The sequence below is a fragment of the Labrus mixtus genome, chromosome 8, assembly GCF_963584025.1.
Source record: "Labrus mixtus chromosome 8, fLabMix1.1, whole genome shotgun sequence".
NCBI lineage: Eukaryota > Metazoa > Chordata > Actinopteri > Labriformes > Labridae > Labrus > Labrus mixtus.
In genome coordinates, this window is record NC_083619.1 from 9,410,716 (window position 1) to 9,426,506 (window position 15,791).

Sequence of the window (15,791 nt, forward strand, 5' to 3'; positions counted from 1 at the left end):
TTATGGTCTGGATTTTGTAAATTGTCCAAAGCCAGTTTGTATTCCCTGTAAGTGATCTTTAAGTCTTCTTCATATTCAGTGTCCACAGTGGGATTGGATACACATTCTTGTCTTACTCAAATCAAAAAAGCGTATTCAAAAAATCTAAAAATGATTAGCCTACAGTTGAATATGGCACACATTATCAATCCTGTCTAATGTGTTTTATGTTTTCTTTCTAACCTTTTGCCAATTTTAGTAAATGGACAGGCCAAGGCATCTTTTGCTCCCCAAAATATTCAGGTTTACTTAATAGTTTTAACCTGGGAATACTTAATATCAAAGCAATAAACATGAAGCTGAGTCACTGCCAAACAAACAAACACTTTATTTATAAATAAATAAATGCATAAATAACAGGAGTAAACTTGGGAACCGTCATTGGAAACATTTTGTTCCATTTTCAATATAAATATATAATAACATGAATTTGAAACACTGAACATCTGATGTAAAGCTCAAAGCTTAAATATTTTGCACAGCAATTCCTTCTAAAATATGCCATCAAATATTCCAATGAACGCTTCCTCTTCTTTGCTGTTGGTGCTGAGATTTATGTAAAAAAAAAAGAGGGACGGGGTTAAGCAGCTATGTAAGTGTAGATTAGTACACATTTATTTAATTTGTGTGTTGGAAGGGGGAAAATATGTTAGAGTGTTTTATTGTATTTTTTTCTACCTTGTGTTGACAGATGAGCTTGTGCCGCTTGAGTCAATCATTGATGAGAAGAAATCAAACCTGGTGAGAGGGGCCACACAGGTCTTGCTTTGTTGGGGTAGATTTTCTTGTGTTTTTAGTGGGATATCTCCAGTGAAGCTGTTCTGTCTCTACGCAGACAGAAACAGGGCAGGCGTCACTTCTACACAAATTTCAGAAAGCTGTTAACTGTCACCTTTTATCAGGCTTAAGGAGAGTCAGGGACAACTTTACAATTTATAAACTTGTAAAGGATTCACAATCATGAAAAGAAACCTAAACCCTATGATATCCTTCACTTAATGTAGCCACACAGCTGATGGACACTGTGTCAAACATTATTTTAACTGGACAGTAATGTAATGTGACTCTCACGTACACAGCATCAGATCACTGTTTAACAAACCAAAAACAAGTCTATATAGATATCTAATAATGTTCTCTTCGTATATGTAATGACAAAATATGACAAAATCAACATGTGCACAGACTTCTGTCAGCCCCATAAACACCTTTTTATTCCAGTCAAGTGTGATTCTGCTCTGTGGTCTGACTGCTGGTGAGGGTCCTGGTCTTCTGATTTCAGGACTGAAAGTCGGTGAAATTGACCTAAAAAACAAGAAAAGTTTTTCATGTTATGAATTCCGTGATTGTTTGGACTTAGTTGGAGGTCATTTTTGCATCATTTTTTTGGCCTTACTTGAGTGGTGTTCGGGCAGAGGTGTTTACACACTGCCTGACTTGTGACTGATGGGTGAAAACTGATGCAGCAGTAAAGCCTGCACATTAGAATATTAACTTATACAATAGTAAAGACAAAGTCCCTCATACCCTCAGAGCAATGAATGAATTAAAAAAAAAAATACTGCTTAGGTGTAACTACAATGTATTGATATCCCTGCCTTCTCTCCTGAATTAAGGTTAAAAACAACTTCACTCTACCTGCTGTGTTAAGGGCAACAGACTTCTGGACTTGAGGTCTGGCAGTAGCAGCATTCGAGACCATTGATGTCTCGCTCGCATGCACCAAGTTCTCGTCATCAAAGTCACCCCAGTCGTCCCATTCACTTCCAAGATCAAAGTTCACAGTGGGTATTTGTGAGAATGCTGTGTTCTCACAGTGAACACCCTGATCTGACATGGCAGATGACCTCTTTGGGTAAACTGAGTTTATTTTATTGTTCTGGTTGAGAAGAGGATTATCATTCGGACAAGGCCCAACGCTGACTCCTGGGTTCACCCACACTAAGGAACCTGAACACAGAATATTTAAAGCAGGGCTGGTTTTAGTTATTGTGACTTAAAGGTGATAAAAAACAAACTAGTTATCAGAACTGGGATCTTGTAAAAAAAATGCATCTGTATATAAGAACATAAATATCTTAATTTGTTAACTTGTCTCTGACTTAGACTGAGTTTGATCAGGATTGATTTCCTACACCTAATTTATTGAAGTTTATTAAGTGTATTTCATTTAAAACTCCCGGGAATGGCTTCATGTATGTGATCCGTGGACAACTATTTCATCACCTTTAATCTAGGTATGAAATGTGAAAGTATCTTTCTGTTTGTGCATTTGTGGATAATCTGGCCCCCAAAACTAGAATGTGATGGTCAAAACACAATCACTATACATAAACAATGTAAATATAGTTATTTTCACTGGCCGTCGTTTATCTCCTGGGTTAGTTTTAATGAAAATATACTGTAACTTGTGAACTTACTATATGGTGCTGTTAAATGCTATACTTGTAGTGTTCTAAAATGAGCAACTAAAAATGGCTATGATGTCAAACCCACATAGTATACATTGAAAAACAATTGACATGAGATTACAGTTAAACCAGCAGTAGGGCCTAATCAGTAAAAGTGAGTAGTTACTCTGATGAGGAGTATAAGACGTAGCAGGTGTTTGGGAAGGTTCCTCCGTCCCGTTCATGTCCTCCAGGTAGTATTGATGATCTCAAAAGGAGAGAGATGAAAAATACAATCATAGATCATGTAATTGTTCAACACCTCATGTCGGGTAATGTGCTGAGCTAATGTTCATTAGGCCATCTGCTCACCGCTGTCAAACTCGTCCAGGCAAACTGTGCCTGGCAGCTGAGTGAAGTCTTCTCCTGTCAGGTCCACAGTCTGAGCGTGAGGTGTCACTGAACCTTCATATAGATTAGCTCCATACCTTTATTAAATAGAATAACACATAAATATATTTTAGCATCAGACAGTCAGATGGCATTGAAGCTAAACTTATTTATCCAAATGTAATTTTCTCTCTATCTAACAATCCTATAAACCGCAGTTTGTTAATGGACTTTTTTTTTACATTTTTACTTATGAACTGAGTTCAACATTTGTCCATGAATACCTGGGAACAGTAGATAGTCTCTCTTTGGGTTTGTAGGAAAACTCCTGCATGTTGACAGACACACTCTGCTTGTTCATTCTCATCTGAAGAACAAATCACAAAACACAATTATTCAGCTTAGTTTACAAAAAGACAGATCTTTTGTACTATTATAAGCAAACAAACATAGAATTGTCTATCTAGTTATCTAATTCACACGATTATTTCCCCCATATCTAAAAACCAACAACCATACACGAGTATTATAAGTGTATGTGAAATTTAGACAAGATGCACTTTCACTCATATTGTTTTGAATCTGCATATTCTCTGTTGTAACCCAAATCTTAACTCAATCTCTTTTGTGTATATGGACTGCATATTACTAATGCACATACTAATTCACAGTATACAGTGTAGCATCTAAAATATGCATATAGGATTTTATCCATAACACATATTTTCCTGTTCCTATCATTTTTATTAATGCAGAAACTCTGTTCCTCCATGGCTGACATGTCTTGTAATCTGATCTTAACTAGTTGTGACTTGGCAGTGACTCATCGGCTTCCTCTCAGACTCAACGTCAGGGCAAGACAGGTGTTTTTCCAACGAACATTTTTGCATAGAGTGATCTGAATAATGTTGTACTGTGTTGAGTGTTATCTAACCTCAGGTTCATACGTCCTTGCAACCAAATAAATGCTGAATCGTGACAACTCACATCTGTACAACTCTTAAGACCTCATTTCTTTTATGAATGCAGCAGTGTAAAGAAGACTAAACAGTGCAGTCTTGGACAGACTCCATCATATGTGCTCTCTTCCTCACCTTGAGTCGTTTGACAGGAGTCTGTGCGAGGGTGTCACTCCTGTTCCACAGGTCGTTCAAATAGGAAGAAAAACCGGATTCTTGATTTGTTGCCCTCTTCCGTGCCACAGTTACACCCACTTTACCTTTGGAAGGCAAAAACTATGAACTATGATTCCACAACATTGTGAAAGGATCTCAATAAACTTGATATATAAGTGCGCAGAAAGAAAAGCAGAGATTAAAACGGGGTTGTACTCACAGCAGTCATGCGCACAGAGATCTTTATTCTTGCAGAAGTGGTTGCACTGTCTTTTGTTGCCTGAATCTGACAGTTGTTTGTTGTATTTGAAAAGTGAAAAAGTCACATTTAAGTCTGTTCAATATTCTTGCATTAACAAAATCATCAATGACAAAGCTGTGGTGTAATACCTGGTTCGGCAAAATATGTGGCACCTTCCCTCTGAGCCACAGCCTGAACTGGAAGCTGTGGTTTCAGTGCAGAGTTCTGTGGTCTCTGTCCAGTAGGATCATATGATGTATGGTATCGATTATCAGTTTCAAAACTCCTGGCTCTGGAGTAGTACACGTTGAACTTCTGCTGGATGTCCAGGCCCACTATAGAGGAGGGAATGATATTCAGTTATAACATACAAAGCAGGCATATCTGTAAATGTTTTGATTATATTTTTATATGAAAGGTAAGTCCATGGTCTACCATATTCTGAGCTGATGAGATTGACACGGATCTCCTCTCCCTTTGAGGCCTTAGTCACCTCAATCTTCTTTGACCAGCTGCCACACTTCAACATCAGCGAGTCCCTGAAACAAGACGATACCTGGTGAAAATGAATTCACCACTGATTCTAAAAACATACATTATAGTCAAATGTCTTTGTTACAAAACTGGTGGAAGCATGTTAAGTTTCCCACGTGAGTTTCTGCAGGAAGACCACGGTGTTGTCGGAGTCGCCAATGATCAGAGAGACAAAGTGGTGGTCGGGAGCCGTTCTCCTGGACAGCAGCTGGGCTTGGTTTTTAAGGTTCACCTTCACCAAAATCTCAGCCGTGGAACAGCTACACTTAGGAAGCTGCAAAATATAGCAAGTCAGCAACATAATTAAAGACAGACAGATAGATGGATAATATGAAATAATAGCTTCTTTACAATAAGTTACGACCAATCTTTTACCTGCTCCAGAGTTACTTCATACTTTGGGAGACATATGACAGACTCTCTGATCTGGTTTCCAAATGGGGGATGTCTGTTGACAATCTGAATACATAAACAAATAGTACAAAAAGAAATCATATCCTAATACTTGGCTTGATATGTACCTGGACAATATGCTTTTAAAATAATTGAAAGGTTTAAACACAATCTCCAGATTCTGTTTCTTAAAACATCACTCAAACTTTTTAGTGAGACATTTAGTGATCTCAGCATCACAGCCTGGTGTCGACATCACCTCTGATCATCAGGGCTGGGCAGTATGTTGAGTTTTTAAGATATATCGCTTTATTTGCAAAGGGGTTGTAGGGTAGGACAATATCGGTTATATCTATAAAATTTCTGTTATGTTTAATTAATGTTATACGTTTCTTCCGTGGAGCCGCCAGTTCTCCTGTTTCTCCTCTCACTGTGTGTCCCTCTGCACCCTGCTCCGCCTCTCTCCCTCTCTGAGCAAAAATCAAAAACTCCATAACTAAATATACAGCTGTTTTTTTTACATTAGAGTAGAATTTTAATCAATTTTTTTCACAACCAGGAAGTTTATTTTGCCATAATTTTCGATGCACATGTTGACATTGTGCAGCAGGCTGTTTATTTACGTGATTGTGTGACATTTGGAATTTGGCTCATTTGGATTTGACTCAGAACTGACTCTTATATGTTGTGTATTGCCTTTCAGTTAAAATATATCAAGATATGATCCTTTGTCTATATCGTGCAGCCCTTCCTCTAATGCAGCTCAAATAATAGTTAATCAAATCATTTGAATAAGATTGAAAAAAAATGTGTGGAAAAATAAGTTGTTCTTTGAACTCACCAGCTCAAGCTCTCTAGGATTGGATTCCTCTATTTTGCTGAACGTGGTGAGTCCAGCGTTCACCATGGCAGTTGATAAGGTCTGGCCTGACAATCAAAGTGAATCATAATAAAATATTAAATTTATTTTAATGCATGTTCATCCTCAGGGAATAATGTTTGATTCATAAGTTGTATACAAGGTTTATTCCATTTACAATTCAAATGTATTTTTCAGTTCTATATCCACATTGTTTGGGGGAATAAGTCCTATACCATGTTATTACTATACATATCGAGAGCATAGACTTGACAATGTATCTACCTATCTTCTCGAGCTGTTTGGAGACATACGGCGAGTTTTCCCAAAGCTTGGCTCTGAAGCATTTGGCCAGGATCAGGGAGTTGAGCAGAGCAGAAAAAACTGTCTTGGGTGTCTGACTAAGAAACTCCGACAAGCCTGAAGGATAAAATCATAATCAAGTGAAAACTTTAAGTAGGATAGAACATTGTTTGTAGAACATTTGTTGTCACTGATTCATCCAACATACATTTGCTGATGCGCATCCCATTCCTGAAGATCTTTGCTGTGTCCTGTGTGAGTCCAAACTCTTGGATTGAAATGGAACCCAACTGAGCCTGAATCAAGCTGGAGATAAAACAACAAACACAATAGTGCTCACAGGATTAAAAATCCATCAAATACAATTGTGAACCACTATTGTCTTCTTTTTTATTCAACAATGCTTTAAAAAAAGAGAAAGAACTAAAAATGTTAAACGTACCAGTTTACTTTCATCTCACTGCTTTTGATCTTTCCCTCCATAGGAAACCTGTAAAAATACATGAATATAAAATCTTATGTAAAAGTAAATTATGATGCTGCATACGCTTTTAGAACAACTTTAAATGTGTCTGACCTGATCGTGATTCTGTTCTTGTCTCTGTTTAAAGTATTCAAAGGCCTCTTCTCGTTCACTCTTAACTGAATGTCGCTGAACTCTTTGCTCTTTGACACCAACTCAATCTGAGCACACAGACACTTCATCAAAATGTTTTTTTTATGCAATGCAACGCAATGTATACAGGATCAAAATAATAGAGAATTCAAAGGATTCCCTTATGCAAGAATTCAGGCTTGCAGCTCTGTCACTTAGTCTGCATTTTGTAATAAATGTTTCTCAGGTAGCCTACCAGGTCAGACAGGCTCTCAGTGCCGGACACTTGGCTGAACTGTTTCATGGTGTCAAAGGCAACAAAGTACCTTGCCATCAATCTGCCGCCCTCTGCAAGGAACAAAGAGTTGATTAAGAACAGTTTGATTTCTTGAGTATAAGGCTAAATGAAAAAAGGGGTGTCGTTTTAAGTCTACACCTCTGAACATTAGTCAACAAGTAAACAAAAGAGGTGAACATTAAACAATGTGTAAACGACTCAAAATGATTTTCTCTCTACCAGTTGGCTTTATGTTGATGTCCTCGTCCATGTCAATCAGACCGAGGGAAGACAGAGAGTTTAGATTCCTCAGACACAGTTCTACGACACCACAGGACAAAAAGTGACCATCTTAAACGTCTGCAGTTTGGTATAATGTGCACATCTAACCCGAAAGGTTAAAAGTCCTAGGAATCTAATATACTGTAATGACCTAATAGAGCAAAACAGCTGTGGCTCACCTTGTAATTTCGCTTCAATTCCGTATCTGTCCAAGTCAGCCGAGAAACCTGAAATTGGATTTGAGGCACAATACTAAATAATAATAAAGACAAAGGAGCTAGACACCAATTTTGATCAAATTCACTGTCTGTGTGTCTGTGTGTGTTTTGAGCTCTGACCGTAGTATGTGGGGTTCTTGAGGGCTCTGATGTAGAGGAGGGTGGAGCGTATCCAGTCCAGAGCCATGTTGACATCACTGATGGTTTGGAGAACAATCTCAGCATTCAGGTGCTCAACCAGGTGACTGTGTAAGCTGGAGGAAAGAAGGATTCCGTTACCTTGTGCAATACTGTGTCGTCTCTCTTCTGTGAAAGAGCAATAAAGCAGACAGAGAGAGAAAGAACAAGACAACATGTCAGTGACTGAGCTGTTACACCTGCTCTCAGTGATTTCAATCCCATTCATGAGTTTCATGTATTTGTCCTTGGTTTGCATCTTGGTCATGATCACTGCAGTCGCTGATGTGTCAAACTAGAAGAAGACAAAAGTACTTAAAGGTCAGTAATTACTCCGATGCTCATTTGAAAGAAGCCTCAGGCACATTAGTGTTAACTGTACACGTTCAATAATCAATAGCTGCAAACATACTGCCCGATCAAAGAGGCAAAGTGCAAAGTGTAACCTACAGAGATCAAGGTCGTCTTCATCATCCCTGTGAGAGGGCAGTTTGTTTGCAGTCAGCAGTAAAACATCTAACATTCAACATACCACATGAAAGACATCAAGAAGTCAAAGTCTAATGGACAATAAATACACTAGATAAAAAAACTTGTTAAAAGGCAAACACAATTAGTCATTTAAAAAAGCAATGACTGCAGGGACAACTGCCAAGAAACAAGGACAAAGTTAAAACAGATTTAATAAAACAAGAATAAAAAGTTTTCATTTAAGTGTTGTCAACATTAAACATTTCAAGCATCAGCTTGAAGGTCAGTTAATGCTCGAAGGTCAGTTTATCAGAATGGTGGGTTCTAGGTTGTTCCGCCCCTGAGCTGGTACCCTGAGGTAGTAACAGAGGCGTAACACAGGGAGGATGTGGCAATGTGTGAACTCAGAGCCAGCAAGACAGAACAGCGCTGTTTATGTGTGCATGTCTGAGTATGTGTGTATGAAACTTCTGCTCTTTATTCACACAGATCAGTTTGTTGAATTATTTTTGAACCTTGGTGTTTTAAAGGGATAGAGTGGATTGAACAACAGAACAAGAACACAAACAAACTGATCTATTAAGGTGAAGCTGACCATAACATCCAATAAGGAGAAAATGAACAGATCTTGCACTGTCCTCTGACAGTTATAATAACCTGAGTCTGCCAATTTCATAAACAAGCATCATATGCACCGATACCATTTTAAAAGTATTGATATAACACTGGTATCAGAAAAAAGCCATGTGATACTCAACCCTAGTCATGATTGCACCTACATTGGTTGTACACATCTGCCCTAAAAGAATACATTGCAGCATCATAGCCAATAATGCAGCACCTGGCAGATAAAATCTACTGAGGTCAACTTTGTGTTTCCAGTAGTGACCCAGACTACAAAATGTGTAAATAGGTAAAACAGTTTTACTGCAACTTAATTCTCAAGAGCTATACTGAATCCAGATATCTGCTGAGACAAGGAAAATCCTTGAAAAACTTTGTTTTTTTTTATCACGTTATCTCAGTCCTACTCAACAGTTTTCAACAACACTGGAGGATCTATTCTGATCAAATCCAATACTGCATCTCCTAGTCTAATCCGATTGATTCGTCCTTTTTTTAAACAACATGATTTCAAGATTTGATCCTACCCTGTAGCATTAATCCGATCATTTCTTCTTTAGAACAGCTGGGGCCTAGTGACAAACTGATCCACTCAGATCCTTGTTTTGTGATTGTAAACCAAGAACATTAAGTGTCTCTGCCATTACTTGTGGTCTTCCAGCTCTTCCTATCATCTGCAGCAGGTCTGCCTCGCTGTACTCCTCACAGGAGCCCGACACGTACTGCATGGTGGACTTGATCACCACAAGATGAGCTGGTAGGTTCACTCCCATGGCCAGAGTCCTGGTGGTAACTAGGATGTGAAACAGATTAGACTAGAATAAAAATCTGATTTTATATCTCTCAACATGTAGGAAAAGTTTCTGTTTTTACAATATGGTGTGATGAAGCTGCTGGCATATTTTAGTTTAGAGATGCAATAAGTCTCATTGGACTTCAAATTTAGAATTTTCATTTTATAATCTTATAATGGCTTTAATGTATTTAAACAGAAAACCAAAAATAGTGCATGTCATTCAATATTAACAGGAAATATTTCATATTGCTTGTTTTGAAATATGACTTCCTATGATTTAATATTGTAAATATAAAGCTTAGGCGGAGGCCTCACAGTGTTTAAACTTGACACGGATGAAATTCTACGAGACTCATTTGATGTTATCTGTCACAGTTGTCTTTCCTGTCTGAAGAGTTACAAAGGACATAAAAACATGGATCATGTTGCACGCTTACAGTTACATATCCATTTACAGCACATAAAACTGTGACAGTGACAAAGTCTCACAGAGGACAGGCAGGTCTCCCAGAGTGAAGGCCTTTTCTATCAGCTTCCTATCAGACACATCAACTCCTGCATGATGGAATCCAACACCTAACATCACCAGATCTGCACAACAGCAAAATACAAAATAGTGTTAGTAGATCGTCAGAGTCAGTCGAATGAAAATTCATCTTCTAGGTTTTTGAGTGAAGCAGGTCTAAAAGTCTGCCTGGTTACCCCTCACATTTATTTTTTTTAAAGGGAATCACCTCTTAGTTTTGAATCCAGAACAGAGTTTGCATATTTCATCAATCTAAAGAGATCAAAAGGTAAACAGAAACAGTCAAAGATCCAGTCTTCAGTGAAATAAAATGAACTTACTTACGATCCTTACTTAAAGGATATTGATGAAAAGTTGAGAGATGTGTAAGAAGATACAAGCATGTATAATTATTTAAAAAAAACCTTTGCTTGTGCTCAATGCTCATGATGAAGCGAGCATCCTTAGCCAGAACTGTAGCTGACTGCTGGGCTCCTTTCCTTGTAGAGCAGAACTACAGAGAAATGTAATCATGACATCATAAAGGTAAACTCATTCCACTCTCCTGAATAACTCTTAAACTCAGCAGAAAAAAAGAATTTATAGTTTTGCCAAAATTTCCAAACCAACCACAAGAGCAGGCTTCTGGTCAGAGTATGTTTGAATGATGTTGGCCATCTTGTAGTTGAGTGACAGGTCAAACTTGAACTCTGTTTGGTTTGGGCTGCTGGGGAATCCCAGCACCACCCTCCTCAGCTTCACAGGACGATGGCTCTCATCCATTTCCAGATATGTGGCTGGACCACTCTCATTAGAGAGCCAGTCTGCTATCTATTCACAGAAAGTTCATTATATGACAATGGTTACTGATCTTCACTAGAGATGCAGGACAAACATCAACATTTCTAACCAGGTGACCTATTCTAAAGTTTGTATCTTACTATATCACATACTAAAGCATTCCAATTTACACATATATTAATGTATGATATCATTATACAATATTTGCCCATACTGCCCTATCCAACAACTGCTGTTTTCCTTTTGTTAGCAGCTTACATCAGAGATGTTGGGTATAGTGGCTGATGCAGCCACGAACCTCATAGACAGGTCTTTCTCTGGATTCTGTGCCGTCCTGTAGGCATGTACGGCCTTCATCCTGCTCACCACCACCTCCAGAGTGGCACCTCGGGTCGCATCCTTCACCACATGCACCTGGAAGAACAAAATGTGTAATTTGTTGGCTTCAGGTAAATCATAAAGGCTCAAAGTGTCGGCTCTGAAGTCACCTTCAAGAAGCCCCTTCAGTTCCAACAATAGTTCTTTACCACTGTACTCTATGATAAACATACGGACACACATCTCACACTGACACCCTAGACAGACCTTATACACCCCTAATAAAAACGCCTAGTACTACTTGGCTCACCTCAAGTGATATAAGATACTGAGGGAGAGAATAATGATGTTCCATCAGGCAATGTGGCATGTGGCCATATAAAAAACAAACAAGCGCACACTGACCTCATCAATAAGAAAGAGCCTGACCAGCTGTAACAGACAGTTGTCTTTCCATTTTCTTGTCATGCTGTCCCATTTTTCCTGAGAAATAAAAGTCACAATACAACATTTAGAATGTTCATTAAATTCCCATTCATGTTGGTGCATTTGTTTTGTGTTGTTTTACACACAGGGGTTGTCAAGATGATGTGGGACTCCTGAATCTCAAAGAAGTCATCGATCTCCGTGTCACCCGTCAGCTCCTTACAGTTCAGCCCCAGAGGACCAAACTTCTTCTTCCAGCTCTCAAAGCACTGACTGCACAGGGCTTTGATGGGGGCCACTGGCAAGGCCAAACAATGAATCTTTTTATATTTAATGCCATATATTTTGTGAATATGAAACTTGCTCTAGGCCAAATGTACTCATACTAGTGCTTTGTTGCTATAATAGTACACAATGGTATTCTCACTGTAGACAGCTTTGACGTCTCTCCAAGGCTCTGATGTCTCCATTAGCAGACGGATTATAGCCAGCTCAAACAGCACCGTTTTACCAGATCCAGTGGGAGCACATACCACAAAGTTGTTACCTGTGTAAAGAACCTGTGAACAAACCAAACATAAATGGCAATGAATATGATTTATTATTATATAATATATGCTCTGCCTTTTTGAACAAACTTGCTTATAAATTATGCTTACATCATCCAGTGCTTTAGACTGAACATAGTTAAAAAAGGGGAAGTCGCTGAAGACTGATCTGAATTTCGCTGCTTTGTAGGCTTCGTTAAGAAAATCAAACCACATCAACCGAGAAACTAAAATGCACATTGCTAAAAAATATTGAAATTTATTACAAAAAGGATACGGATTTCAGAAACTGGCCGCAAAACTCCAGACTCAGAAGACCCTGAAAAGTGCACAAGTAGAATAAAATACCACACTCTCACTTTCAGTCACACTTATTCCATCTTGACATTAATATTCAGAAATGTATTACATTTACCTACCGTATTTATTAGGTTGGAAATGTAAATTAACACTACAGAAATTGCTATATAATACACTTAGTTACAAAGTTTGGGACAGCTACTACTACATCTACTGTTTTATCATCCACCACCTAGTGACCAGCATGTTTCATTACAATGGCGCGGTCAATGGGGGAGCTCACCTCATTTCACCTCATCACACCCAAACACATTATGGCAACTGCTGCGATGGCTAGACACGTGCACACTCATTAGAATCTACATTGTATGAAAGCTATATGAGTGTTATTTTGTAAACCATTCATAGGCTGTGAGCAGAGCGCCTGTCTGTGACTGTGTCTGTGCTGTGCAGCGACCTTGTATGCAGAGCGGCTGAGGTGTCATGGGCAGAACGAAGGCTCTCTTTGTGCCCTTGTCCTGCATCTCAGCATGTGCTGTCTGCCGCGGGGGTCGGTCACTCGCTGCAGATGAGCCCAAAGGAGGGGGTGAAAAGGGGGACTCGGGAAAAAAAGGAGGAGCTCCTTGGCTAATGGTCGCCCGTGACGGCTGAAGAGGAGGAGGAGGTGGAGGAGGTGGAGGAGGAGTTGCAGTCGCCATGGTAACCTGAGTGAGAAAAGTTTGAGGTCTGGATGCTGTCTGGCTGCTGCTTCCACTGAGGTCATGTGTGTTTGACGAGTCACCTCCTTTGTTCAGAGGCTGAACCTTGAACAGGCTGTTGTGGGAGGAAAGAGAGGAGATGCAAGGAATAAAGAATTATTAGTTAAAATGAGAGAGGACAATTGTTAGGCTTGGAGGCTCTTATTAGGCCTTTGGCAAGGCGGAAAAACATTTCAAATGTATCTTTTCGCATCCGTCTCCTCCTCCTCCTCCTCCATTGAGAACATTTGTTGTTTTTTTTAGCATTCAAATTGTATCCTCTTTAGTCTGAAAACAAATGTGCACACAATAATATACATGAACCTCATCTTGATGTGTTATTGACACTTGCCTTCTCCGTAGAGGTGGGTCCAGAGACAAACATCTCCAGCTGGTGGCCACATGACCAGAGTCCTTAGGTGTTTCATCTCCCCCTCTACTGCTCTGACAGGCACCCTGAGAGTATTCCCTGATCTCTTCATCTTCCCAAAGACTGCCACATCTGCTGGTGCTTCTGCTGCCATCCTGACTTTCAATCTCTTTCTCATTGTCCGTGTAACTGAACGAACTGTTTACTTTTGATGGTAAGACCTTCATGCCAGTTGATCCTTTATAGGGAGGCTGGAATTTTGGGGGTTTCTGTGAGAAACCTGTGAGAGCAAGAGGATTTTTTATTAAACCAAGATGTTGATATATGATTTAATAAGCGTGACCCACAAAACTGGGACAGCTTTTTGCTATTTAGTGTGCTTTTTAAATATATAGCAGAAATTTCACCAATCCGTCAAAATTATGAGAATAAATTATATGACCCACATCCAATTTTGTTAACAAAATCCACAGAAAATTGGGAACGCTTTTAAGCCTATTCATGCTATGGTGTCTGTGAGTCATACAGTTAAATTTAGCAGGGCTCCAATAGGCCAGAAACTGAGCAGTTTGCTCAAGTCAAGTGAAAAGGAAGTCACCCTCATCCAGAGCACAACATACTAGAGAGAGTAGAGAGAGACTCTGCCTCCTCCTGCAAATCCTGAGTCGCTGGAAATTGTGAAAGTGATGGAGGTGCTTCGAGCTGCCATGGACTGACTTCCTGGTGCAGTGGCTTTCTGTTAAATACAGTCCAAAGGGAAATAATATATTTAGCTGAGAGAGGAAGTACAGAGAGGGAATATGTGGGGGCTTATCTTTGTACTCACACTTTGTGGACAATAGGCTTCTCAAAAAACAGATTGTCCAGGGACAACACGCAGTCATCAGAGTCCAACATCTCAGCAGGTCACAAGTGCACTCGGACATTTAAAATCAAAGAGGGCCAGTTTCAAAAATTTGAATAAGAGGGGAAAGATATTGTCACAGAAAATTTGAAATCTTTTCCAAAGAATGGTCACTGGCTAACAAGACTATCATTAGTGATGGTTTAGCTGACTTATCCTCATAATGAAAAACACATAACTCTAATGTTGTATGGACATCATAATTACTTTGTGTATGATTTAAAACTGTTTTAAAGGATGAAAGAGAAAATGAAGAGACATTTGGACACAGTAATCGTATTAGCTAGAAATATTCCAAATGAACCATCATTTAAGATTCACAGATATGACAGACCTAAATGCTCTTTAAAAGATATTTTAATATGTTTTGTAATATATCAATACCTTATTATTTCGTCTTTTCCACGCATAAATGGCCAAAGTCACACAACCTTGCTATCTTGTGCTATGACTTAGCAACATTAAACTATAGGTATTTTACCAAACTGTTATAAGCTATTTCATACAGTTTTCTGACGTAGTTTTATCAAGTACTAGGCATTTTTAAGATATATTTTGTTTCTGTGTAATTTACCCACCTTTAATAATGAACAGACTTTCTCATTATATCTTAAAACGCGGTTTTAGAGCTTGAGCCCACTGACGTTGTATTTTATTAAGTTTGACCGAGATTCAATCAGTTAAAACTTTATTAGCATTTTTTTCCATTTACACTTACAGTACTGTGGCTACGTCATGTGGCCTAATGTTCTCATCCAAATTAAAACAGGCCAGCCATAACAGATGTTTATTGACAAATTTGGTTTATACTTTGTTAGTATACGTTAAAATACAATGCGTTTTTCTCTTTTAAACTGGCTGAGAATAAATGAAGCGGCTAATCACCTGCTTTAAACGCAACAAAGACCTGTGAGAAGACAGGGCTACAACCAACCTCTCCTTTGTTGGCATACAATTATTTCATGTGCATTGCTTCTATGACAACTTTACTTAGCTAAACCAAATTTAACCTTACACACACACAAATACAACAAGTGAAGTCTTCATTTATTTTATGAACTCATACTGTGATTAACCGCCATCAACCTAAAATAAATCTGCTACCCAAAGGAGATGGTCATTAACTCAGGGTTTTTATGCCTCCCATCTGGAATGAACCATTACACATCTTTCGGGGG

At 38.8% G+C, this 15,791-nt stretch overlaps 1 protein-coding gene across 1 annotated transcript; it reads right to left on the reverse strand.

The window, feature by feature from the left end:
- Nucleotides 1–352: 352 nt before the first annotated feature.
- hfm1 (helicase for meiosis 1) lies at nucleotides 353–14,606 on the reverse strand. Its single transcript, XM_061043428.1, has 38 exons — nucleotides 14,536–14,606; nucleotides 14,330–14,445; nucleotides 13,692–13,947; nucleotides 13,049–13,415; nucleotides 12,580–12,610; nucleotides 12,414–12,484; nucleotides 12,182–12,314; nucleotides 11,901–12,052; nucleotides 11,734–11,811; nucleotides 11,269–11,424; nucleotides 10,840–11,040; nucleotides 10,635–10,723; nucleotides 10,439–10,482; nucleotides 10,194–10,295; nucleotides 9,556–9,701; nucleotides 8,014–8,108; nucleotides 7,757–7,890; nucleotides 7,598–7,645; nucleotides 7,377–7,457; nucleotides 7,116–7,207; nucleotides 6,842–6,948; nucleotides 6,707–6,754; nucleotides 6,473–6,570; nucleotides 6,247–6,381; nucleotides 5,944–6,029; nucleotides 5,085–5,168; nucleotides 4,826–4,983; nucleotides 4,611–4,714; nucleotides 4,325–4,510; nucleotides 4,155–4,214; nucleotides 3,914–4,038; nucleotides 3,104–3,186; nucleotides 2,802–2,917; nucleotides 1,678–1,989; nucleotides 1,436–1,514; nucleotides 1,248–1,344; nucleotides 718–866; nucleotides 353–585 (listed from the first exon to the last, which is right to left on the reverse strand). Exons 1-38 carry the CDS (start codon nucleotides 14,604–14,606, stop codon nucleotides 531–533), a joined length of 4,545 nt encoding a protein of 1,514 aa, XP_060899411.1. The 3' UTR covers nucleotides 353–530.
- Between the last annotated feature and the right edge of the window lie 1,185 nt (nucleotides 14,607–15,791).